General features: G+C 40.5%; 1 protein-coding gene across 1 annotated transcript in view; it reads left to right on the forward strand.

Moving 5' to 3' along the window:
- The window catches only part of LOC140950030 (uncharacterized), a gene marked incomplete at its 3' end in the record, with an annotated part of 79,267 nt that overhangs the window by 1,088 nt on the left and 50,707 nt on the right, over nucleotides 1-27,472 (forward strand). The window contains 28 exon segments of the mRNA XM_073399188.1: nucleotides 705-899; nucleotides 1,895-2,055; nucleotides 2,261-2,554; nucleotides 3,547-3,846; nucleotides 5,270-5,563; nucleotides 6,170-6,463; nucleotides 6,596-6,889; nucleotides 7,710-8,006; nucleotides 8,926-9,222; nucleotides 10,302-10,598; nucleotides 10,991-11,287; nucleotides 11,689-11,985; nucleotides 12,387-12,683; nucleotides 14,177-14,470; nucleotides 15,867-16,160; nucleotides 16,778-16,968; nucleotides 17,147-17,235; nucleotides 17,698-17,811; nucleotides 18,288-18,374; nucleotides 18,562-18,789; nucleotides 19,053-19,337; nucleotides 19,958-20,146; nucleotides 20,608-20,858; nucleotides 21,622-21,718; nucleotides 21,918-22,041; nucleotides 23,233-23,429; nucleotides 24,914-25,039; nucleotides 25,600-25,797. Coding sequence (XP_073255289.1) covers nucleotides 705-899; nucleotides 1,895-2,055; nucleotides 2,261-2,554; nucleotides 3,547-3,846; nucleotides 5,270-5,563; nucleotides 6,170-6,463; nucleotides 6,596-6,889; nucleotides 7,710-8,006; nucleotides 8,926-9,222; nucleotides 10,302-10,598; nucleotides 10,991-11,287; nucleotides 11,689-11,985; nucleotides 12,387-12,683; nucleotides 14,177-14,470; nucleotides 15,867-16,160; nucleotides 16,778-16,968; nucleotides 17,147-17,235; nucleotides 17,698-17,811; nucleotides 18,288-18,374; nucleotides 18,562-18,789; nucleotides 19,053-19,337; nucleotides 19,958-20,146; nucleotides 20,608-20,858; nucleotides 21,622-21,718; nucleotides 21,918-22,041; nucleotides 23,233-23,429; nucleotides 24,914-25,039; nucleotides 25,600-25,797 — 6,378 coding nt within the window.

Here is a 27,472-nt window from a genome sequence, read left to right on the forward strand (position 1 = left end):
AATGTTCTTTATTAAACACTTGTTTCCTAGCACCAGCCGAATTGTCTAATTAACTCAAAGCTCATTCTGATCTTAATGTAAAAATTTTATGGATAGCCGTTAAAAAATGTTATAAAAATCGAGGCGCGTAGTGCATCGGTAATTGATATTGTCACTCAACGATTGCGTTGTCATCTTCCGGCCATACTCCGACTTTGTAAAGTGGCTAACATAATCACGCTACCCTAATATGAGGGTAGCACTGTCTGCATTGTCTCCATCTACTCGAAAATGTTTGCCTGTGAAAATCATTTAAAGAGGTGATATCATGGTACATCCATATTCCCAACAATCTTATTATAAGATAAATTAGTTTTTAGTTTCATTGTGAAGTCTGTTACTGGATTTAAAAATCTGGATTTCAGACTCATACCTGTTCTTGCAGGTGGATTTCAGTGAAGAAAATTCATGTTTGGATCCTGGGAAAGGTGACGGGGGAGGGGGGGGGGTGGTTGGGTACTTTGAATTCTCCAAGTGATGGCCATGGTCTAAGGATTTTGCGGGGTTTGAAATTTTTTATTCTGGAATTTTTTGGGTAGCAAAATGTGGCAATTAGTATTTTTTTGAAAAATTTCTTGGGACTTGGTGCACATGTCCTCTCGCTTTTCTTCAAAGTGTATTGCTTGTTTTTTTTTTTTACTGAATATTGGATGCAATCCTTACAGGCATGTGCTTCAGGTTTAAACAGCACTGCGGGATCCATATCATGTGACGTTCCTTGTCCTGCCGGTTACGACTGCACAACATCACTGGGGAATGTGACATTGTGTGCAGCAGGAACTTATTCTAATTATGGAGAAGGAATATGTCGCTCTTGTCCTAGTGGTAAAGTGTGTCCAGACCCATCGCAACAACCTCAGGTATCCTTTTATTGGTCTATTACAGTCAAACTTTTACACAATAGTTTCTGTGACAAAACCTATAGGAGGCCAAGTACAGTCAAAGCCTGCGTTGCAGACACCTGCCTAACACTGACACCTCATTATTACAGACAGTTTGTTTTGTCCCTGGGGAAAGAAAGCCCTTCCCTGGGGAAAGAAAGCCCTTACATTCTCTTTAAATTCAACCCACTTAATACGGATACCCTGTTATAGCTTGTGAGCAAGCTCTCCAGGGCGCTCTGGCGGCGGAGTGGGAAAAGAAGGGAGAGCTTGCAACCACGTCTTTGGAATTTGAATATCTGCATCGAAAAAGTCGATGTGAAATGTTGATTGGCGGAGATGACGTTAGTAATGAAACCATTACCTTTGGCACATGCTTTCGTGTGTTTTTCAATGATTGTTTGTATTTACGCTTGTTTCCGCTTTGCGCTGATTGGTGGAAATCTGTCTGCTCAGTCGATGGTGAGCCACTGGGGAATTGGAGGCAGAAATAAATTCCAGAGACGTAGTTGCAAGCTCTCCTTCCTATTCCCGCCCTGCTGCCAGAGCGCCCTGGAGAGGTTGCTAGCTAACCCCATTAATATGAACACTTTCTAGGGCCCCCTCAGTGTCCTTATTAATACCGTTTGACTGTAATACAAAAGTCTTTTGAAAATGTTGTTAAAGCCTTTAAGTCCTAATAGTGACCAAGATCAATTTTCTCCTATCAATATCCATACATTATCAACAGATAAGTTATGAGAATTAATAAAATGATCACCTAAGTAAAAATGCCTTGATCTTTTAACAAATTCTCTCAACTCATTCTTTAAGGAAATGTATAGAGATCAGTTTGGAGAATTTGTATGTAGATACTGGGGCTTAAAGGGTTAAAGCCCAGTCAAAATGAGCTGGCAACTTTCAATTTTGCTGCTTCCAGAAGTATATTTGTCACTATTCAACACTTAATCATCAAACGATTTTTTTCTTTACAGTACTGCCCAGGAGGATATGAGCCTAATGTTTCTCAAACAAAATGTAATCCTTGTGAGGCAGGTAAATTCTCATTCAATGGGACATCATGCCAGGCTTGTGCCACTGGAAGCTATAGCCTTGAAGGGGCAGCAGAGTGTACTGTCTGCCCTGCTGGACACCAGTAAGTGTGCTTCTTTATATCAAGAAATATTCAAGTTAGCATTATTCATTAATGAAGGGGGCCCTTGAAAAAAGTTCTAAGTGACTTTTGGATGGACTCGTAGATTATTCTTCCAAAAAGATGAATTTCTGCTTGTACACTGTACCCTCAGTTTCTTGCTTTTAGCCTTGGCTAAATCTATGTATTACTGTTCTTTTATTAACAGGTGCTACAATCAAACCATTGATCCAGTCAGATGTAACCCTGGTGAATATGCACCTGCTGGTGAGACCAACTGTACACTGTGTGAAAAAGGATTTCGCTGTCCAGATGTTCCATTAGCAAGTCCTTTGCCATGTTTTAATGGCACATACACAGATTCTATGGTCCAGACAGAGTGCAAGCTCTGCACTGCAGGAAATTTTTGTCCATTTGCTTCACAAGGAGAGCAGCCATGTGAGAATGGAACTTACAGTAAGAACGGATCATCAGTATGCACTGAGTGTCCAGGTGGACATAGGTGAGTGGTGAATCTGCCCTTTTAAGGTCGGTACACACTAGGCGACAAGTTGCAGCAACATGCCACGGCGACACGTTGCAGCTACAAATCGCTTTGTGTGTACGGGAGAATTTTTGTGAAAATCTTTGTTGCTGCAACAGAATTTGTCACCGCAACAAGTCGTACAGATTCAGTCTGATTTGATTTTTTGCGACTTATTGCAGCTGCAAAATTATGTTGCGGAGAGAAAGATTTTCACAAAAATTCTCCATTACACACAAAGCGATTTGTTGCTGCAACTAGTCGCCAGACCTGTACACATGGAGTGATCTGTCGCCGCAACGTGTTGCTGCAACTTGTCGCCTAGTGTGCACTGACCTTTACTTTTGATGTAAAACAGTGAAAAAAGGTTTGAACCCAGGAGTCATTTCTAAAGTAGATGGAATATGATCATCCAGGTGAGAGTAGTCCTGCGTAGGACTGGTGTTGACATTGACTGACATTTCAACAACCTGTGTGGCAGTCATCTTCAGAGTTTATGTGAGTTGTATCACGTCGGTTGATGGTATTGAACTCTGGTTATTGACCTGATCGTCAATCAAGCTGCGATGTCATTGGCAAGGCACCAATCTTATTAAAAGTCTTTATAGCCTATAATATCATGGCTTAACTGACAGATGACCAATGACATTGTCATTACCATGGATACCTGAAACAATAACACTTTCTGTGCCCATTAATTAGCATCTATTTTTTGATATCCTGAATGCATGCAGTTATGATATTTATTATTGACCGGGCACTGCCTAATGAAATAACTTTGAACCTTGAAGTGACAGGTAGCCTCTGTCCTTAATTTTACCTGGCTTACTTTTCACGACTGCACCTTATCCATTTGATTTGACTGCATTTTTTGGGACTTACTTTTGACTTTTTTCAGGTCACTCCTTGATCTTGTATTCATCAACTTTAATAAGATTCATTTTTAATTTTATTGCGTAATTTTCTTTAAGTTGTGCTGATCCAAGTGCAGATCCTGTTCAGTGTCAAAATGGTACCTATGCACCATCAGGAAGCCTTGCATGTCTACCTTGTCCTGAGGGAGCTCAGTGCTTAACACCAGGGCTGTCAGAATACGTCCCTTGTCACAACGGTACTTATCTGTTGACAGATGCAAACAATGTAACCAGTTGCCAGAGTTGTCCTCCTGGAAAGAGGTGTCCAAATCCAAATCAGGCACCAGAGGACTGTCCAGATGGAACTTACAGCAAGGGTGGGACAGTCACATGCACTGTGTGCCCAGGAGGCCATAGGTGGGTCTTTAAGTTTAAATAACACCAATGTCTGGTTTTCAATTTGAGTAGCAGGCCTAGTTCCTGGAAAGTAGGGGCTGTGTGTATGTGTACAAAGGGGTGCTTATTGTACTTCTTGGGGTGCATTTTGTGGATTGCTATCACTTGAGTCAGTTTGCTAAAAACTAAAATAAAGAAATAGAAACATTATTAAAAACATTATCTGATAAGAGATCACAGTATACAACCATGGATAAAAGTTAATTGCAATTAGATAAAAGACTTTATTATATGGAGGAGAGTGTTTTACTGGGAACTAAACCACTCGTAGATTCCATACACCACTTCATCCGGGACCCGAGTGGTGTATTTTCCGTATGTCACCTTTGTGAGTGTCGTATCGTTCAATGACGTCACGATTCCCGCCTTTTGCTTTTGTTGAATTGGTTTCTCCATATAATAAAAAGAACATTACACGCTGGCTCAAAGATATGAATTTTATGTTCGAGTGGCAAGAACAATATCTCACGAGTGAGCTTCACTCACTCGTGAGATATTGTTCTTGCCACTCGAACATAAAATTCATATCTTCTTGCCACCGTGTAATATCCTCTATGTATTGGAAAAATATATAATGCCCTAGCCTGGGGTAAAAAAATACTTTATGCAATGCTTAAAAGAAATATAACGTGCCTGTTTACTTGTCCTGACACATTTGTGATTTGTGCCCTGCTAATGTCAGTCTTTAACTCACGTTTAATTGTTCTGGAGCCTCTTATACACAAACTAAAAAAAAATCAACTTTATAGTTTTTGTAGTACATGTGTATCTGTTACAGCTTTGTATGGTGTTAGGACATCAAATGATAAGAACTCCTTGTTGCGTACTCAATCAATTAATCAGTCAATCAATCAATCACCTTAATTGTGATTAAAAAATGTCACTGTCAGATAATTTGATTGTTTGAAAACTGATACCTCTTAGAGGTGAAAATGGCTTTAAGCCACACCCAGAAAACAAGACTTTGGTACTGTGAACATTGAAGTGCTAACATATCATGCTGTCATCATCATTTTATCATGTCGTTGAACTTATTACAGCACAAAGATGAGAAAATATTGTTTTGTTCCCTGTTAGTGGAAGTTTAGGATCTGTTGCTTGGATGAGAAAGAATTTTGTTTTGTTTCCATGAATGGGTGTCCACATTAAGCATGTTAAATTTAGGGACAATACACAGACCTGCCCCATGGTGTGTATGGGTGTGTGTGGACCAACTGTACCTTTGAGGGGTGTTTCCAAAGTTGTCTTACCTCCCCCACTTGACTTTCCCCTCAGTCCCTGGGACTGGCAGAGCCCTGGTGGCACTTACATCCCACCAACGTACATGGCCACAGTTTTCTATTCTTCTCACAAATTCCACTGGAAAATCTCTCTTTTTTTTCAGATGTCCTGTTAAGACAGATGATCCTATACCTTGTGGAAATGGAAGCTTTGCTCCAGAAGGGAGCACTTACTGTCATGGCTGTCCAATTGGATCCCAATGTCCCTCTGCAAAACTTGCATACCACCAACTTTGTGCAAATGGTTCATATTCACTAGTTGTGAATGCCACAAGCTGTTTAGAGTGTCCTCCTGGTTTCAAGTGTCCTAACCCAAATGTGGAGCCAGTGGAGTGTGAAAATGGCACATACAGTAAGGCTGGGGCCACCCACTGTGTTATATGTCCAGGAGGACATAGGTAAGCTGTAAATTATTGATAATAATCCAATAACCTTTGAATAATAACCTGATTTGATGAGTAGCCCTCTTTGATTAATAATAGGTGGTGGTATTAGTAGTAATGTAGTTCTCAGTATTAATCATATTCCTTTGTGTAATTCTCTAACCTTGTACCACTTTCACATAAAACCCACTAGTGCATTTATACCAACTCTCCCAGATACAGCACTAATCTCCCGCTCTCCTGTACGGATGAAATGGACTTTTGAGCACTTTTGTGCTTTAGTTTGAAATTTAGCCCTTTTTTTTTCAAAATAATAACTTTTTAATATTCATTGTACAGTTTCTGGGACATTTTTGCAGGTATTTATCACTAACAAAGATTATTTTGTCATTGCAATGATGAAAATGAATTTTGATAGCATGTAGGTCATGTAAGACTTCATATAATGTCCTAAGCCAAGGCAGCTGGGTCAATTTGTGTGCAGGCAGTTGGGAGTGGTGGGCTGTTGACATTCAGAGGGGGAGGGGGGTGTAGTACAGAATAGAGAGTCTCCAGATTTTAGATCTCCGGAGGCTGGTATCTCTGCCAGTGAACTAACTTGGTGTCTGTATTCGTCCATAGCTGTGCTGACAAATCAGTAGATCCTGTTGTATGCCCTTCAGGAAGCTTTGCACCATCAGGAAGCCTAGAATGCCAACCATGTCCGCTGGGATCTCACTGTCCATCGAATACTTCTGCTGTCCACACACCCTGTGCACCAGGATCTTATGCTAATGAGACATTGTTACTTGAGTGTCGTCCATGCCCTGCGGGGTTTCTTTGTCAAACTCCGGCTCTGTCTCCTGTGGCCTGTGAAAATGGTACTTACAGCAAAGGCAGTGCTGCTAACTGTACTGTTTGTCCTCCAGGATTCAGGTACGCAGAATACATAGAATACCCATTACAGCTGTATGCATTCTATAATGTAGGCTTTTTCTGGTGGTCTTTTGACATGTTGAGAAAATTGCTTTTGAGGGTTCAAGGAAATTTGTTTCTTTTTCCGATCAGGTGCCCTAACAAAGACTCAGACCCTATACCCTGTAATGCTTCAACATATGGGCCAGGTGCAAGCACAGAGTGCCAGCAGTGCCCAGCAGGATCGGAGTGTCCATCAGCAAAACTTTCAACTCACGTTCCCTGTCGTAATGGAACGTATGCAGATTCTGAAGGAAACTCAGCCTGTCTACAGTGCCCTGCAGGTTTTACGTGCCCTAATCCTGCAGCATCTCCTGTGCCATGTGAAAATGGGACCTACAGCTTTAAAGGCGCTGCTTTGTGCAGTGTTTGCCCTGCTGGTTATAGGTATTATGTCACCTGAAATGCTCCATGTTAATTAAAATTGATTTATCACTGTTTTTCATTATTTTCCATATAAAATCAAAAAGGCTATGATTGAGTTTTGATAGTGGTGGAGAAATAAAAAAGAACTAGACTGCTTGAAATGGGCCTTTTGTCTTAAAATCTGTCCTTAAGTTGTTATTCAAGCACTTGCTCACACAACCTGGCGGTGAAAATGAGAAAGGATTGGAACAAGGAAGCACACCCAGTTGTCTCGTCCCAAGCCTTCCTTTTCTAATATTTTTTCCTGTAAGCTTTTAAGGGATTACTAATTACTGTTTATATTACATAGGAAACTCTTCTTTGCCCTAAATGAGACCCCATAGGCCTGGTTCAGACGCCGAACTTTTCATGAGCCGAACCTAATTCGAATTAAGGCCGACCCAAATTATTTTGGGTGGTTGAATTGATTCTTAGGCCGATCTTAATTCCAGCCAAACTTAATTCAAAAGGAGAAAATGCTCATTTTGGTCAAACTGCTCAGAAAATATGTTATAATAATTTATACATTAGGTTCAGTACATGAAAAGTTCGGTGTCTGAATCAAAGCTGTTCCAAAGTCTCTCCAAAGGTTAAATTCCCGGCCGGGCTAGGCGAAAAGAACGGCTGAGCCATTCCAAATTGAAACAGCCGTTCCTAATTGGTTCACATACCAAACTCTTCATGTACTTAATTCAATGTATTAGGTTCGGCTGATTAAAAGTACCGCGTCTGAACCAGGCCTTAGTCACTGTTTCTGAATTTACCTTTTGATACCGTACTTAATATTTCTTCTTAATTACAGCTGTCAAAATAAAGCAAACCCAGTGGAATGCTCGAATGGCACTTATGCACCAGCTGGGAGTATCCAATGCTTTTCTTGTCAAAAAGGAACCCATTGTCCAACCAATGGCTTATCAATGTATGTTCTATGTGCTAATGGTACATATGCTGATGAGGAAGGATTGAGTGATTGTAAACCATGTGACGCAGGCTTTCATTGTCCGAGCGTTGGAATGGAAGCTCCTTTAGTGTGTCCTAATGGAACATACAGCAATACCACAGGTGCCTTGGAGTGCATTTTGTGTCCGGCTGGCTATAGGTGAGTTTCTGGAAGAGCCACTCAGAAGCTTTTCTGTCTGTAGTAACGTTTGTATGATGATAGTTGTGAAATGTTGGTTTTGATGTTTGATTTTTAACTGTAAACTTATTTACCTCTCTTTGCCTGTTCAGTAGTTGCCTGATCTCATAATCTTAGTGCAAGCAGTTTGGCTGGTGATATTCCACCAAATGACATAGTAGACTAGAATTAAGCACTCAAACATACACCAAACACATGCAGCAACTACAGCCAAATCCTGCTTTACGGACACCCGCTTGGTGCGGACATCTCATTATTATGCACAGTTTGCTTTGTTCCCAGGGAAAGAAAGCCCTTACGTTTCGTCTAAATTGAACCCGCTTAACACAGACACTTTCTGTGGCCCTCTCAGCATCCATATTAGTAGGGCTTGCCACAGTTGTTACTAAAATGTTAAAGGGGCTGTGTCACGGCAGTCCAGTTCATTTTGTTTTATTTTGCCAAATATATTACTCTCCCTCACTCGCTATGTAACTTAAAGTAGGAAAAGAAATTACATGTAAATGACAAAATCAGAGATTATAGACACACAAATATGTCCCCTGAGCATTATTTTTGAAGCTGCAAACAGCAGAGATAAACTTTGAAAAACTGTTAGGCTGAACAGTTTTCAAAAACCCTAACTTCAATCCGTTTCAGTCTTCTTCAGTTTTGCCCATCCGTGGCAGCTGTTGTATCTGTTGTGTTATTTTAACCTTCCTTTAATGTTTTAAGCCGTTTAATTTTTATGCTTCTTTTAATTTAACGGGCATTTTGTAATTACTTAATTTGGCTGAATTTCGTGACATAGCTACTTTAAGACATGAACATGAAAGTCACTAAATAAATGTTACTACACCTCACTTGATTTACACTAACTATAATGTACCCGCATTTCCAGTTGTGAGGGTAAATCAAACCGAGTGGAATGTCCCGCTGGAACATTTGCTCCAGCTGGGAGTGACAAATGCAAGGCTTGCCCAAAAGGAGCCTACTGTCCAACAGCAGGGCTGGAGACTTACACTCTGTGTGCTAATGGCACTTATTCAGATGCTGAAAACCAACTGGAATGTAAGCTCTGTGATGCAGGGTTTAGATGCCCAAGTATTGGAATGGAAGCACCTTTAGTTTGTCCCAATGGGACATACAGCAACACTACCGGTGCTCTGGATTGTATTCTGTGTCCAGCGGGTTATAGGTGAGGTTCTTACTATTAACCGTATTCAATTTAAGGAACTTTAATATCTTTGACTCAGCACATTTATTAATCAGGTACAATGCATAATTTGTAAAAAAAATGCACTTTGTTCGGGTGTATTTAGCACGAAAGTACTAATTGAGGACAATATTTTTACATCTACCACTGGACGCGGAACCGCCATTTTTGGGTCATCAGAACCACGTGAAGGTCTAGCTGTTTGCAGGGCAAAGGCAGTACCTTCATTTCTTGGTTATTGTGAGACCCTAAGTGTTGGTCCGACCCCAGGAATCGAACCCGAGACCTCCCCCTCTGCAGTCAAGTGCTCTACCGACTGAGCTAATCCTGCTTCAGTCAAGGAAATTGTGGAGAGACTAATGAAGAGGACAGTTTTAGTGGTAGATTTTAAGTTTCAGAATAGTCGACAAAATTGATTGCACCAATCAAACACCACAAGCTGATCTTGCACTCTTGAAGCTTGAACAATAATTTTTATATATAGCAACTGCACTTCATCGCACCTTGAACCATCAGTGGATACCATACATCAAGTGGAGGAGACTGATTGGATAACTGGCAAAGGCAGAACTGTACTTACTAATTAGTCAAGCACACAGCACCATAAGTGATTGGCCGTCCAGCACTCCAGTAGTCACATCGCTCTTCCAGCTCAAGAAAGCTAACACAGCACTTCATTCCAAAAATTCAGCAAACTCTAGATGAATCTGCAAAAGCACTATTCAAGCACAGTATGTGTTTTCAGCAAGCAGCCAGTTTTCTTTCACAGTCAGTCCTGCAAAGTTTACCGTTGTCCTGCACAGTTAACCATTGTCTTACACCTTCAGGACTTGCACTTGAATGACGTTATTGTCCGTGAGGGAATTTGAAAGTGCACCAATCAAGAATAGTTTGTTAATTCGGCAAATGCAGTCATATTTACGATGGCCTTACATGGCTATCTACCACAGTTGCAACTGTAACGTCTACACCAGTAAAGCACCATTTATGAACTCAGCACATACGTGGAGATAATCGTATCTTTATTGGTTATGTCACTCAATTCATACTTGCATTTTTAGTTGTGAAAGCAAAACAGATCGTGTGGAATGCTTGGCTGGGACATATTCACCAGCTGGCAGTACTAATTGTACAAGATGCCCCAAAGGAGCACACTGTCCAATTAAGACACTTGAAAAATACATTCTTTGCGCGAATGGCACATATTCTGATACAGAAGGCAGCTTGAATTGTAAACCATGTGACGCAGGCTTTCGATGTCCAAGTGTTGGAATGGATGCACCGGAAGTTTGTCCTAATGGAACATATAGCAATACGACAGGTGCCTTGGAGTGTATACTCTGCCCGGCAGGTTATAGGTGAGATTAAGTACATTCTGTGCACTCCAGATGAATATGGAACTGCAACTGTCAAGCACAATGTGCTTCCTCAGCTTCCAGGGACACTAAGACCGATTTGAGCCGCACATTGTACTCTTAGACCTTCATGACTTGCACTTGAATGACGTATGAGGGAATCCTAGAAAGCACCAATTAACAGTTCTTTTAACTCAACAAATGCAGTCACATTTTGGACACCACATCTTGGTGATTTCACTCTACCACAGTTGCACTCGAATTGATATTTTATCAGCACCTTGATTTGCAATGTCCGCACTCATCAAGCACCGTCAATGTATTCAGCTCTTGTGTGGAGATGATCATATAATTAGTGGTATTGCGTGTTAATCAATACATAATTGCATTTTCAGTTGTAAAGGGAAGACTCATCGATTAGAATGCTTGGCTGGGACGTATTCAGCAGCTGGAAGTGATGAATGTACAACCTGCCCCAAAGGAGCGCACTGTCCAACCAAGACACTCGAAACATACATTCTCTGCGCTAATGGCACATATTCTGATACAGAAGGCAGCTCGGATTGTAAGCTCTGTGATGCAGGCTTCAGATGTCCAAGTGTTGGAATGGAAGCGTCCTTAGTTTGTCCTAATGGAACGTATAGCAATACCACAGGTGCCTTGGAGTGTATACTCTGCCCGGCTGGTTATAGGTGAGATTTGGTAACCTTCAATTGACACCTGATGAATCATGAAGAGCACCTATCAAGCACAATTTGTCTCTTCTACAATCAGGGTCACTTATTGGCACAACTGGTTCTGCACATTGTAGTCATATACCACAAGAAACTTGCACTTGAACCACTTATGTCCACAATTAGGGAATCTTAGAAAGCACCAATCAAGAACAGCTGCTTTTCTCAGCAAATGCAGTTAAATTTTGGATGGCACATCTTGGTGATTTCACACCACAGTTGCACTCGAATTGATTTGTTATCAGCACCTTCATTTACAACGTCCGCACGTATTGAGCACCGTTAATGTATTCAGCGCATGCGTGGAGATAATCATATAGTTAGTGGTATTGCATGTTAATTCCTAATTAAATTTTCAGTTGTGAAGGCAAAACGCATAGAGTAGAATGTTTGGCTGGGACGTATTCACCAGCTGGAAGTGATGAATGTACAACCTGCCCCAAAGGAGCGCACTGTCCAACCAAGACACGTGAAACATACATTCTCTGCGCTAATGGCACGTACTCTGATACAGAAGGCAGCTCGGATTGTAGGCTCTGTGATGCAGGCTTCAGATGTCCAAGTGTTGGAATGGAAGCGTCCTTAGTTTGTCCTAATGGAACGTATAGCAATACCACAGGTGCCTTGGAGTGTATACTCTGCCCGGCTGGTTATAGGTGAGATTCGGTATCCTTTAATGGACACCTGATGAATCATGAAGAGCACCTATCAAGCACAATTTGTCTCTTCTACAATCAGGGTCACTTTTTGGCACAACTGGTTCTGCACATTGTAGTCATATACCACAAGAGACTTGCACTTGAACCACTTATGTCCACAATTAGGGAATCCTAGAAAGCACTAATCAAGAACAGTTGCTTTTCCCAGCAAATGCAGTTAAATTTTGGATGGCACATCTTGGTGATTTCACGCCACAGTTTCACTTGAATTGATACGTCGTCAGCGCCTTTATTTGCAACGTCTGCACCAATCAAGCACCGTTTATATACTAAGCACATACGTGGAGATAATCGTATTATTGTTGGTTATGTTACTCAATCCATACTTGAATTTTCAGTTGTGAAGGCAAAACAAGTCGAGTGGAATGTCCGGCGGGGACTTATGCGGCAGCTGGAAGTACTAAATGTACGAAATGCCCCAAAGGAGCGCACTGTCCAACCAAGACACTAGAAACATACATTCTCTGCGCTAATGGCACATATTCTGATACAGAAAGCAGCTCGGATTGTAAGCTCTGTGATGCAGGCTTCAGATGTCCAAATGTTGGAATGGAAGCGCCCTTAGTTTGTCCCAATGGAACGTATAGCAATACTACGGGTGCCGTGGAGTGTATACTCTGTCCAGCTGGTTATAGGTGAGGCTGAGTATTCTTTCACTGGTTCATTAGTTTTGCACATCATCAGTCTAATATAAATGAAAGAAAGTTCGTGAAGACCAAAGAAATTGTCTTTATTGTAGATTATATTTATTCACTCTGACAATGGCGGCGAGCCTTTTTAGTCTGTCCATAATAACTTTTAACACTCTTGATGATGTCGAACAAAAGGTACAATAAAATTTATACTGTATTGTCTTTAATATATTTTTGTCTTTGCACCACTAATCTAAAGCACTGTTATTCTATTTACCAACGCAAAATTGTGTTGCGTAAAATAGCAACTGCATGCATTTTATTCCGTCACTGAAAATCTGTCCTGCACATCTATTTAAAATCCTTTTTTATGTCCACTCTCTTCCCTAAAATACAGTCACAAACGATGTCTTTGAATCATCAATTGCACCACTAATTCACTGATTCATGCATCTATCAGACAGGTTTTTCGTATTTTACATGTATAGGTGAAGATTTCACTTATACCACTTAGGATTAGCTCAGTCGGTAGAGCGTTTGATTGCTGAGCAGGAGGTCGCGGGTACGATTCCCGGGGCTGGACCAATAATCAGGGTCTCAAAGTAACTGAGAAATTAAGGTACTGCCTTTGCCCTACAAACGGCTAGACCTTCGCGTGGCTGGGCTGACCACGTAAAATGGTGGTCCCGTCAGTCTTGTAGGAGACGTAAAAAGAGTGTCCCCAATTCGTACTTTCGTGCTTTATACATTGACACTCAAATAAAGTTTGCATCTCGTAATTGGGGTCGAAAACGTTTCCAGTTTCTGGGAAGAATTTTGGTAGATTTGTCTTGATATGTGTACTGTGTTAAATGCAATTCGTCAGATAACATAATTCAAAGCACTGTTAAAACACATCAGTATCTGCACTAAGCAAGCACCTTTTATTCGTACCTGGAGCTCATTCATGGTTTCATCTTTGCGTTGTCTTCGTGCTAAACACTTCTAGCTTGCCATTTGTCTTGATATGTACTGTGTTAAATGCAGTTGGTCAGAAAACGTAATTTAAAGCACCGTTAAAGCATGAAGCAAGCACCTTACATTCGCACGTGGAGCACAATCTTGGATACATCATTGCATTGTTCTTGTGCTAAACCATTCTACCTTGCCATTTGTCTTGGTATGTACTGTGTTAAAGGCAATTCGTCATTTAGCGTAATGCAAAGCACCACTTTAACACATCAGCACCTGCACGAAGCAAGCACGTTTATACATTCGTACATGAAGATCCTTCGTGGATACATCATTGCACTGTTTTCGTGCTAAACACTTCTACGTTGCCATTTGTCTTCATATTTACTGTGATAAATGCAATTCGTCAGTTACCTTAATGCAAAGAATCGATTTAACACGTCAGTACCTACACCAAGCAAGCACCTTACATTCGTACGTGGAGCACATTCGTGGAAACATCATTTCATTGTTTTCGTGCTAAACACTTTTGCCTCGTGTTTTAGTTGTTTGGGAAACAACTTTACAGAATGCTTAGCTGGTACCTATTCCGGCGTTGGAAGTAGCGAATGCCGAGCGTGTCAAAAGGGAACCCATTGCCCAACAGATGGCTTGTCGACGTATTTTCTTTGCGCTAATGGCACGTACGCCGACAAAGAAGGGTTGAGCGACTGTAAACTTTGTGATCCTGGGTTCAGATGTCCGAGTGTTGGAATGGAAGCACCGGAAGTATGTCCTAACGGAACTATTAGCAACACGACGGGTTCACTAAATTGTATATTGTGCCCAGCTGGGTTCAGGTGAGGTTTTTGTACCAGATAATTACATGCACTCCTTAAGATAACGATAGAGAAGATATCTCTTTTGCCATAAGACCCCCCCCCCTCCCCTCAGAAACAGGAGAACACTTAGGTATACCTTTCCCATCCCACTGAGGATTAGTATTAACACTTCAAATTCGTGATATTGTCTTTCCTCAACTTGTACGATACTTTAATTAACTAGATATAAAAGTGAATGAAAGTCGACTTTCTAAAAACTTAACTTTTCCCCCGTATCATTCTGTATTCATGTACATGCTTGTAATTCCTTACTTTACCTTGCCTCTTCGTGCTTTATTGCGCATAAGGCATCAAATTCTTGTAAGACATTGTTTAAAAAAAAGCCTTGCTTTCACGCTGTTAGGTGCATCTAACTGAAAGCAGTATTGTGTAAGATTAGTTGTTGTATCGACGAGGAATAGAGAGGATAGCTTGTGCATTGTTATTTCTTACATAAAATGCTTTTGCTTTTTAAAATGCTATAAAAGGTAGAATGCATTATATGTAATGTAGTGAGGAATCTTGAGTAGATTCCATTTTCCCATATGTCGGTCACAGATGACGTCATGTGGTAAGGACGTGCACCAGCCGTAGTTGTGTGTTTCACTGCGCTTTTTCGGACGGAACAAGGAAAACCATATTTCTTTGACGGCAACCGTTTTTCTGTACCCCAAATCATCACTGGCAATGGCCAATCATAGCGCGAATAAGATCCAGTACTTTGTTGGGTTGGACTCCGAACACATCCTCAATACTGACTGGACTATGGGACTGCAGGGGAAAACTATCGTTGATTGAATGGACGGATCCTCAGACACAGATCTGGCATCTCCGCAAATTTTTTCTAGGGCAATTGACATCGTCAAGATCGTTTGAACGCACTCTGTAACCTTTGATTATTACAGTTATAATATAACTTTTAATTGCACGTAAGAAACAGTTCATGTTAATAGCACAGGCAATGGCTTCACACTTAATGTGGTGGTATTTGTAAGCGATGCCGACGATTACTTTACTGCAGCAATTAATTAAGCACGTTTTACAATAAGCACTATTAGAACCAACAATTGTAACTATTAGCACCAAACGTTTGTCTAGCACATATGTGATAGTTGTTACTGCACCACAGTGTTTTACAATAAGCACTATTAAAACCAGTAATTGTAACTATTAAGCACCAGACGTTTGTCTAGCACATACGTGAAAGTTGTTACTGCACCACAATGTTCTTCACTGCACTCTAAGTTACCTTCATCAATGGCACCATTCAGTAGAGAAGCAGCAGCCTTCAAGCACCATACGCGTCTTCAGAACATACGTGAGAACATTATTTTTTAAAATATGTGTCCTGAACACTCTTTCCTGGAAATTTCAGTTGTTATAGAAACGATACAACGGAATGCCAGGCCGGCACATATTCTACATCCGGGAGCAGAGTTTGCCGTCCATGCCCCAAAGGAGCGCAATGCCCGAATAACGGATTGTCAACGTTCTTTATTTGTGCCAATGGCACGTATTCTGACGTCGAAGGACTGAGCGATTGTAAGCAATGCGATGCCGGATTCAGGTGCCCTAACGCTGGTTTGGAGGCAAAAGAAGAATGCCCCAATGGAACGTACAGCAACTCGAGCGGTTCTCTTTTTTGTATTTTATGCCCAGAAGGTCATAGGTGAGATGTCGAGGTCACTGTTTTTGCCAACTTTACATCCATACGTTGTTGTATTCGTTCATATGTATTAGCTGGCATGGCGCAGTTTAACTGCACTGGAATCCACTGAGAATGTGTGGCCGAAAATTGGTTCTTTACTTGTATAACTTCGGTGAACTTTTGTCGGAAAAAAAAGATAAAATTAGGTGAATTTCGCTCTAATTTCCTTTGCACAGTACAGTAACATAAAGGTTGTTTGAGGAGAAGTTTGTCGTTTGTTCATTGCCACGACTTCGGTGTCAACAAGACTGTCAAACACTAGTAGACTCAATAAGAAAACAAAAACTTACTACGTGCGTCACACTTTTTAGAACATTTCTTTAGCGTCACTGCTCAGTTTACTACGCAAAACGTCTTCGATCCCGAAAACTCAACGCCAGAAATATTAAATAAGTTGAAAAAAGTGTGATGAAGTTTTAATGCGCGCAAATATATACACTTTATCAAAAACGTTTTGGCTGCTCTCACTTGACTTAAGTTGCATAAATTCACCAATGCTTTCATTTGCTTCTGATTCTCCTGCAGGATCATATTATTTAGAAAATGTTGTGACTTTGTTATATTCTGTTTTTTACCAGTTGTGCTGTGAAGAGTGACGCGCCTGTAGCCTGTGGCAGAGGGTACTTTTCCTCAGAAGGAAGCGTGTCTTGTACTGAGTGCCCTGTAGGATTTTATTGTCCATTGCTCATCAATAGTAGCCCTCAACCATGTACCTCTGGATTTTATGCCAATGAAACAAAATCTGATAGTTGTAAAGAGTGTGATCGAGGTATGAAGTTTGTTGTTTTTACGTTACCTAGTGATTCTTCTTGTCTACCTACCTGTTAAAATCAAGGCAGCACTTGTAAATTCACTTGAAAAAGTTTTATTAAATTGACCCCTGCCCTCCCATGTACTTACTCACCTTCATACAAACCAACTTACCTGTGTACCTGCTTGAATTACAGGTTATCGATGCCCAACGACCACTGATTCCCCTGAAGCATGCCCTCCAGGTTATTTCAGTTCAGCAAAAGGACAAACTACCTGCACTCAGGTAAAGTAAATACACCTTATTCTGTGCTTGACAGATAACATATACAGATATTTGAAGTTGTGCTGTTTATCGGCAAGCACCGATTTACGTGCTCATATATACAGGGCTGTGCTCTAGCTGAGCCTGGTGGCCCCTGACACCTAACTTTTGCTCTTGAACAACTAGTAAATCTTACTTTTTTTCATACAAATCATATGCTGGGGACCCTAGATTCTACAGGTTTTGAGCTCTGGGCTCCCTTTAATTTTCCTTAGAGCACAACCTTGTATTGTCCGCTTAAACACAAGCATAAGAGCTTTATTGTTCTCCTACATTTTCCTTAGCCAAAATATTGATCATACAGTGTAATATCCTTTCATTTATATATTAAATGTGCACTCTTGTAATATCGTAGGGTAGATAATTTTTAGGCTACCATTTCCAATAATTATTTCCAACGTATTTTCCTTTGTTCTGTTTTAGTGTGCTCCAGGGTACTACACAGTAGACAATGCATCACATTCCTGTCAGCCCTGTCCTGCAGGAAGCCGCTGCCCATTAAGAGATAGCCTACCAGTGGCATGTCTCTTTAGTCAGGTAAAACCTGCTGTTTAGCCTGTTTTGAATATCATTATTCTTTTTTGTTCTGTCACGTGGCAGTTCTTGTATTCGTCTTGTCTCATGTCATTTTTGGGAGCGTTGTAATCTTTTGATCATCTTATGTGAATGCTGAGAAATGTTACAGCTACTAGCACAGCTGATGTGTCTACTTCATCAGACAAAATGTTGAAGCAATTTATCTTCATCATTATTATCATCATCATTGTCGTCATCGTCGTCATCACCATCATATCGTCATCATTATCACCACCACCCCCACCATCAACATCATCACCATCATCATCACTGCGACCATCCATTATTGTCCTTGTCTATCATAACAGTCCCTACGTTGTCATTATTGCACCGTGGGCACGATTTCATCCATATCGCGCAGCTGTTAATTTATTTAATCACTATTCTTTTATGTGTATAGACCTTTAACGCGGTGAAATGCGTTTTATTTGTTACAGTATTCACCAGAGGCTTCAGCTGAATGTCTTTCATGCCCTGCTGGAAAGATCTGTTCTGATCCTACGCTTCCGCCAGTGACATGTGCTGTAAGTATGGTTATTGTTGCTGTTGACAACAGGCAACAATAAGAGGCTTTTGAGACTTTTGTGTCTTCTTTGAAATAAGACACGCTTGCCGTAACATTTTTGTACAAGACTAGAATATTGGTAGTATTTTTGGTTTATCAATGCAACGATCTTTTTACTGCATGGCTAAACGTTTTATTCTTTGTAGGTTGGTACATATAGCAATGGGTCACAATGCATCCCCTGCGACATTGGCCATTACTGTCCATCGCCACTGAATGTTCCTCAACCTTGCCCTCAAGGCACCTATGCCAACGAAACTGGTTCAGTTTCTTGTAAAGCTTGCGATGCAGGACATTCTTGTTTGAACCCTTCAAACACCCCTGTTCCTTGTGCCAGAGGAGAATACAGTATTGCTGGACAAACAACGTGCACGGTAGGCGTATTACTCAATTTTGTTCTAATTCCTTTATTACCAGAAATGGTCAGCGTCAAAGTTAAACACAATTCTACATTTTATTTTGTAACATGCTGAAAAACAAATAGTGCCATGTGGAAGAGCTGTCAAAGAGCTTTCATTTGAATGGTCATACCATAAGATTTCTTCCACAGACTCAAAAGTTAAAATCTTTAGAGATGATTCATGGTTGGTGTTTAATGTTCTGCCAAGTAATTTTCGGTGTTGTTTCCTTCAAACAGAAATGCCCAGATGGAAGATACAGTCTTGGTGCCGCATCAGTGTGTGACATCTGTCCCGCTGGACGATCCTGCATGAATGGCTCTGATCCAATACCCCCAACTGAGTGCAATCCCGGAACTTACAGTCCACCAGGAGTAGGAATTTGTCATGCATGTCCCCTGGGGACACATTCCAGTACAGGGGCATCTTTTTGCTCCCCTTGCCCCGCAGGGCACACATGCAATGACCCCAGCGAGTCCCCTGTTCCTTGTTCCTCTACAGAATACTGGAACAATGGTGGAGAGGTAGGAATGGGGGTCCTGTTCTTAAGATTGTATACAAAACCTATTTGATCAAATGGTGATCATCATGTCAAGTAGTCTACCCAGAGATATTCTTGGGGCCCGTCACGCGTTTTTTTCTCAAATGCGTGATAGAGCCCTTAGAACGGGTAGGCGAAAAGCTAACTTTCATGTTACTGTTTGTAAAACGTCGCACTACTGCAGGGTCTCATTAACATAGACAGCTAGGAAGTAAAGAAGGTGGCTTGGTTATTGAGTGCTGTAGGCAATTTCAGGCTTCACTGTCTCACTTTCTATTTCCCCAAAAAGTAATTGGAACCCTGACTACTTCATCCAGGATTCAAGTCAATTAGATTGCCCCGGTTCTATTAAACTAAATGCGTTGTCTGATCTGTGTTGTCTACGTAACAAGTAGAATGCAAACTCAAGATTTCTACCAGGAGATACTTTACAAGGGGTTGCCATTAGAAATTTAGAGTAACTCTTGTTGAGAATTAAACAACACTTCCTAATCGCAAGTAGTGCCTGAAAACGTGACATTTTTCTTCTAGAAGCTTGACTTTTTTCGTGACTTAACACTTCCAAAGCAATCTTCATTCCTTTCTTTATCTTGATGGGTACAGATTCCTCGATGTGTTCCTTGTCCTGCTGGTTATAGCTGTGCAAACAACACTCAGCCACCGGTACCTTGTATGCCTGGGTATTTCTCCCTTCAAGGAAACGCCTCCTGCACACAGTGTCAAGCAGGACAAGCTTGTAGTGACCCTGCGCAGGCTCCAAAACACTGTTCCATTGGCACCTACAGTGAAGTTGTAAGTATATGTCTACTTTTAGTGCTTTGATAATTGCTCCGTAAGTAATACAAGATAACAAATTTCGATACTTTCCAATGGTTTCTCTGAAGGTAGTCCGCCTGGGCATCAACATAAGCGTTTTCATATTGCTTAGCTTACCTTTTTCTCTCGTTCTTTGATTCATGGCACGCATTCAAATTATAAAATAAAATTAATTACTCGATGCTTCAATCAGGGCCGATTTTAACATTTTTTTTAACAACACTGTCCTCAACTGTTCCGGAAGGCAAGTTAGCCAGTTTTAGGTGAAATGACAGCAGGCAAATTTAAATTGTGCCCCAAAATTGCTTGTGTAAATAGCTAGGCTTAAATATATTTTCAAGCATTACTTTTTTTTAATGGTAAGTACTCTCGAGAAAGTAATCAAGAAAGTATATCTCAGGTAAACTCTTAACCGTGTAATTATCTCACTCTAACAGGGTGCCACATCTTGCAAGCACTGTCCTGCTGGGTACAGTTGTCCAACTCCCAGCTCGCCTATTGCTCCTTGTGCAGCAGGAAGCTTCTCTGTTCGAGGCCAGGCCAACTGTACAGTGTGCCCCATTGGTTACATGTGTCCATCACCCAATCAGAGAGCTGTTCGCTGTACACTTGGCACTTACACGTTTGGCGAGACAGGGAAAGAGAATTGCACTGATTGTCCTGCAGGGTTTCGTTGCCCTAATCCAGAGTGAGTGTTATTTTCCTCAAATACTCGCACTCATTTCTAGGTTGGCTATAGTTTGAAAGAAGAAGGCTTGACTCTGCTTACTCTCAAAAGGAGTTACAACTGAAACACTGGGGCACAGTCGATTAGTGCACGGCCTTCTGTACGGGACGTTCCTAGTTCGATTCCTATATGCGACCTCAAATCCTTGTTTCGACTTCTGTCCTTTCTGTGTAGCTGTAAGTAGCTTTAAATACCCGTGAAGCGGCGCACTGATGGAGCGAGGGGGTGAAATGAGCGTACCGTTGGCCTCAGGTTTATCAGTGTAATGTGTACTGTTACGATCTACCGATGTAAAATAAGGACCATTACCATTTAATTTTACTGAGGAAAAAGTTGTAACAGGGAATGAAACACAACAATCTTATGCCACTTATGACGTCAAGTATCGGGATCATTGTACATTTGTGGGAAACTGCCCACCTACCCCTCCCCTAAGCCAACATTTTGACCCAAGTGAGAGTAAGTGTTAGTGTTGGCTTAGGGGAGGGATAGGTGGGTAATGATCCCAGTATCGTCAAATACCAGCGCGGGTTAAACTCAAAACAGCTGAGAAACATCTACGTAAATTTCTTAGTTCGCAGAGCGGGACTGCAAGCAACACGAAACTCAAAATGTTGAAGGTAACGCCGCCATCGCTCATGCAGCCTGCAAAAGAATATGCCTCACCATACTTAAAAAGTATCAATTACTTTAATCAATAGCTTTCCTGTTGTCTTTCTTTTAGGTCAAATGCGACAGCCTGTTTGAAAGGCTCGTACAGTGTTGGAAAATCAGTGCGTTGTTGGCCTTGCCCAGCTGGTAATAAATGCCCAACAACTGACGTAAGTGACTAACTAGTAGATACAATATAATTCTAATGATTTATCTTCTAGGCTAACCATGCATAAATAACAATATCCAATTCCACATGCTTATCGAAATAAAAACTATGATATCGGTTTTGTGTTTTGCATCGTCTTTGGGTGCTATAGTTGTGTGTAACCTGATATGAAATGTGTTTTTCGTTGTGTGTTTCCGCAGGCGTATCCAATCCCTTGTGACCCTGGTCAGTATGCTGTTACTGGGAGTGTGAACTGCACTGACTGTCCAGCCGGTTCCGAGTGTCCATCAACTCAACAAGGACCTACAAGTCAATGCGTGTCAGGTTTGTGTTTTTGTTTTGTTTTGGAGAAGCTTTGTTTTGTGGAACTGTTGTAGTTGAATTTAATCTGTGGTCTTAATTTTAGTTTCCTTGAGAACTGAAATGTATGGAAACGAGTTTAAACAAAGGTAAATAAAGTTCAAATCAAAGATAAAATTGAACTATAACAGAGCCCTCGCTTATAACAGAAATCCTCGCTTCTGATCATGAATTCCCGGTAAAAGGTCTTAAAAAAGAAATGTTTACCATCTGCAGATCAGTTTTAAGCAACCTTTTCTATTAATGAAGATGACATGAACTGCGGAAACACGGATTTGAATTGAGATATGATCGTCGCAGTAGTAATTGCAATTTAAGCAATTGCAAATTAACTTCAACGGGATTCAAACCCATGGCCTCTGTGTTAGCGCTGCGGTGTTTTACCATCTGAGCTATAAAGACCCGTAAATTGGGAGTAGGCCAATTTGTTGAGTTCATCTTAACCCGTGAATGGGTCATTGATATATGTATCTTTGTGGCTTCGCTTTTAATACTGTTTATTCGAAGTCCTTCAAAGATATGTTTTCTGAAATTGGCTAAGTTTTCGTTAGACCTCTGCTGCATATCTGCCAAGACCCTCCCAGAGTTTCCCTAGTGACACAAGGAAGGATGGTTACAAGGAACCCAACCCTAGAAGAATCTTAGAGTCGTCGACCTTTCTGCCCCATGTCGTGAATGAATTTTCACCCACGTGACCAGCCTCTATGCAAATTTATTGAAACAAAAGAAAATGTTCGGCCGATGACTCTAAGATTCTTCTAGGGTTGGTTTCCTTGTAACCATCCTTCTTTGTGTCACAAAGCAAACTCCGGGAGGGTCTTGGCAAATATGCAGCAGTGATCTAACGAAAACTTAGCAAATTACAGAAAACATATCGTTGAAGGACTTCAGACAAACAGTATTAATAGCCACAAAGATACACATATCAATGACCCATTCACGGGTTCAGCCCCCACAGGATTGGTTTGGAACACCAACATAGCCGCTGTTCCATGTTTTGGGACACCAATATGGTGTACGTGACGTGATTTGCACTAAGTGCCCGTAGGCTAAAGACATTGGAGTTGATTGATGAAGAATCTTCACCCAGCCAACAGTAAATGTTTCCTTCATAAAACCTTCCTTCAACCCACCTGTCTTTCTTCCGTTTTTTAGGAACGTACTCTGTTGGAAAAGCGCAGGCCTGTACTGTCTGTCCAGAAGGAAAGTTCTGTCCATCAACAACTGTTGCCACGGTGACAGACTGCCCTGGTGGCACATTCTCATATGGTCGTCAGGAACAGTGTACTCCTTGTCCAAAGGGCTGGAAATGCCCAAATAAGGATGGAACTGGAAATGTTAAATGTCTGCCGGTATGTTTGTCGTTTTGCCACATTGTGTAGCAGAGTAGAGGTCATTTTTGTTAAATTGTTTACCTTTAATTTTTGTGTTAACAAACCTATGACGAGTCTGGTGATTATCAAAATGGTTAAGATAATAATAATAATAATAATAATAATAATAATAGTAATAATAATAATAATAATAATAATAATAATAATAATAATAATAATAATAATAATAATAATAATAACCAGAGTATAATACCATCACCTGACGTGATACAACTCACTTTGACTCTGAAGATGACTACCGCACAGGTTGTCGAAACGTCAGTCACTGTCAACATCAACAGTCCTATTCAGGACTACGTTCACCCGGACGATCAAACTCAACCTACTTTTGGTTATGGTAATGTTGGTGTTGATATTGAGGGCGGGTGTTATAACAATAGTACTGTGGGATGATAATGACGATGATGATAATGGTGATGATGATTATGATGTCGACGGACGACGAGGATGATGATAGTACTGACGATGTAATTGTAACTACTGTGATACGGTGATGTTCAAAATTACGACAAATAAAAATCTGATGGTATTGATGATGACAGTAGTGAATCAGCGATGACAGGTTCATCTTGGAATTTTGACGACTCAACCCCTTACCGCTTTCACAGTGACAGTGTTGGAAAATGGCGCTAGTTATCGCTTAAGTACAGGTGATGATGCTCATCGCTCGTGATGTGAATAATGGCCTTGGGGACTCTGATGGAGATGATGATATTGGTATTATTACTTCGATTGGTAATGGCAAAAGGACTGAGTGAAGTACAGTTCAGGGAGTACCCTTGAATTGCACGGCACGAAGTCATATTATGAATTGGTTGTTTTAACAACAAAATGCGGGAATCTTAGTCTTAGAATATTTATTAATGTAAGAGAAAGATTCCAAAACAAAAACATGATCGGTTACAACTTTGTATAAAATTTTCCAGAATGTGGAAGCTAGCCTGACCGCATGATGAACTTTTTTTTCGAGTAACAAGCTATCAAAGCCTAAAGAAAAAATCGGAATAATTGTCACTGGACCAGTTCGTTCCATCCATTTTTCTTTTCCAATTGAACCTGGACAGCTTACCTGGTCACTATTTTTTCATTGATTTTGATTGGCTATCATGCGCTATGTAGTTAAATTGGTTAGTGGCAGTTGGTACTTGATTTTCATTGGTTCTTTAACTGTCCGATTTGACCTGTCCGATTTTAAGCTCCCGGTAATCGGACAGGTCAAATCGGACAGTTTTGGAATTACAAAAGCAAAATTAGGCTATGAAGATGGGCTCTTAAGAACCAATCAGATTCAAGCATTTTGTTATTGACACAATTAAGATGGTAACACTGGTAAAGATAGTGAACATAGGACAGATTAATACTATTACATGAAGTAAATGTCATGCTGCTATTAATGAACAGAACTGTACTAATTATATCATTGTCCTTTACTTTGTCTCCAGGGATCCTACTCAGTTGGTAGTCAAACGGTTTGTACTCCGTGTCCTGCTGGGGAGTCTTGTCCACACACAGATACCAACCAGACTGTAACCTGTTCACCAGGAGAATATTCAGTTGGATCACAAACGGTACGTCATGTTTTTCCCTTTGTTTGCTTGTTTGTTTTCTGCGGCTACGGCTCTAACGGTGGACCGCCATGCCATTATGTGCGTAAATAGAAATATTCGTAGAAGCACAATAGACTGCGTGGCAATCGTTCGAATGGAAAGGGAATTTGGGTACGCCAGTGCACGCGCGAAAGGGAAGTTTGGAGAGGTTCCCTTCCCTCCTTTCGTGCGCCCTTCGCGATTCTCACGCGCAGGAAATCTCCTTCCTTCCCCTCCCCCCCCCCCCCGAACATCCGCCACTCAGGCTAAACTGCAAAGAATGTGTCGTAAAATCACTTTGAAGGGCGTGGTTAAGACCCTGATCTCAGGTTTTAGTTCGATCCCTTTTTGCTTTTTTCTTTTCATTATCAAAAATAGCAGAGGCTATTTTAGGACAAAATATTCTTGTGACATCTTCGTTTTCAAATAAGCTGTAACAGGTTTAGAAATGCCTACTTTTTACTTAGTCTGTCAAAACAGAAACACGTTATTAAAGCAAACATTCTCTTGAAAACAATTGGAAACGTGTTTTTTGTTTCCAGTATTGTACCAAGTGTCCGCCAGGGTATCGATGTCCCAGCACAACATCTAATACAGAGATTGAATGTGCAGATGGTACGTACAGCAAGGGAGGACAACAAGATTGTACACCGTGCCCTGCAGGATATGCCTGCCCATCAAAGACAGACGACTTTCAAGTGCAGTGCTCCGCAGGGTATTACACACTTGGGAATTCTCAGGTATGGCCAACAATAAAATCAAGGTTCAACCAGACAGCATCGCGACTTCATTGACCTGTCAGGTCAACAACTGGAGTTTACCACCATCATCAGACGATAATCACTATCAGAACTACCCTAAGCCTCCGCTTGTTAGTCTTGGGCTTATACATCTTCATTCGAAATGGATTTTAAACAATATTTTTTGTTGCTGTTCTAATCCAAGTAATGATGACATTAATTCTTAGAGGCCAGGTCCGAAAACGGGTATGGATTTTAGAGGCCAGGTCTGAAAACGGGTGTGAATTGGTTACGTACAAAAATGTTTGTCGTCTCATAAATCGTAACTCGTAAATCATAAATTAAAATCGTAAATCATTGGTCACAAGTCAGGGCTGTGCTCTAGCAGAGCCCGGTGGCCCCTGGCACCTAACTTTTGCCCTCGGGCGACTAGAAAATATTAGATTTTTCATACAAATCATATGCCGGGCACCCTAGATTTTACAGTTTCAGAGCACTGGGCTCCCTTCAATTTTCCTTAGAGCACAGCCTTGCAAGTCATATCTTGTAATTCATAGTGCAGATATGTTAATTATTTACCATGAAACACTCACCGTTAGTTGTACGCCATAAATCAAAATCATAACTCATAACTCTTGTTGTCATAAATCATCGATCGTAAGTCGTCTCTCAATCCACAGTCATATGTCAATCATCCGTTGTCAATTGATTATCTAAAGCCATAACGCATACCTCACAAATCAAGATAACTAAGTCGTACTTATTAATCGATATTTTATATTAAGCACAACATGTGATAAACAAACTGTTCGTAACTCCAGGTTCTTTTTATTCAGCGATTACAATTAAATAATTAGATTAATTGCCAATTATTTGATTTGTAATTTGCGAATATGGGTTTTACATTGTTTTGTTAATTCTTTGTAGTTATTTTTCAAGCTATTTGTTTTTTACCCACTTGTAATGTTGTTAATTGCTGTTAATCAACATCTTTTAATGTTGTTTATTTTGTGAAAAAAACTCGTAAATTTGGTTAAAGCTTTAGATTAAACTAATATAATCTGTTTAAATGCTACTTTTTCTTTTGCTAGCAGCAAAGTGGGGGATTAAATGGTAGTAATTCTTATGCTCCTCCCAAATCTGGTGTGAGTATTAATGATAAAATCTAACTACTGCAGCGAATTAATATAAAAGAGATTAACTTAATAAACAGGTCAATAAATAAGTAATAAATTGTCAATTGTTAATAAGCGAATACTAACAGCGGTACGTAACGCTTAAGCTTCGTTCAAAGCAGCTGTCAAAATAAGTCAAATGACATCAAGTACTTGCTTTGTAATCTGTAATTCCATTTTTAAATCGTTGACTAAGTATTTCCAACTCCCTTAGTGTATTAGCACCTTTATTTCCTTAGAAGCTAACTTGCTGTGCTATTAATGTTGTTTTTATAAACTCTCTTGATACTGTACAACAAACCTACTTGGATACGACAAAGGAGGGAAACCTTGTTAACATCTCACAGAATACTTGAAACGAAAAACGCTTGCTACTTTATTGTCTACATTGAGTCTTTCAGCTTCGAAAGTAGTATGTTACGTGCCCGTACTAAAGTAGCATAAAAAAGGACTCTTTAAATGAGAAACTTACTGTATGAAGAGGTATGAACAAGGTTTGT

The sequence above is a fragment of the Porites lutea genome, chromosome 10 (assembly GCF_958299795.1).
Source record: "Porites lutea chromosome 10, jaPorLute2.1, whole genome shotgun sequence".
Lineage (NCBI taxonomy): Eukaryota > Metazoa > Cnidaria > Anthozoa > Scleractinia > Poritidae > Porites > Porites lutea.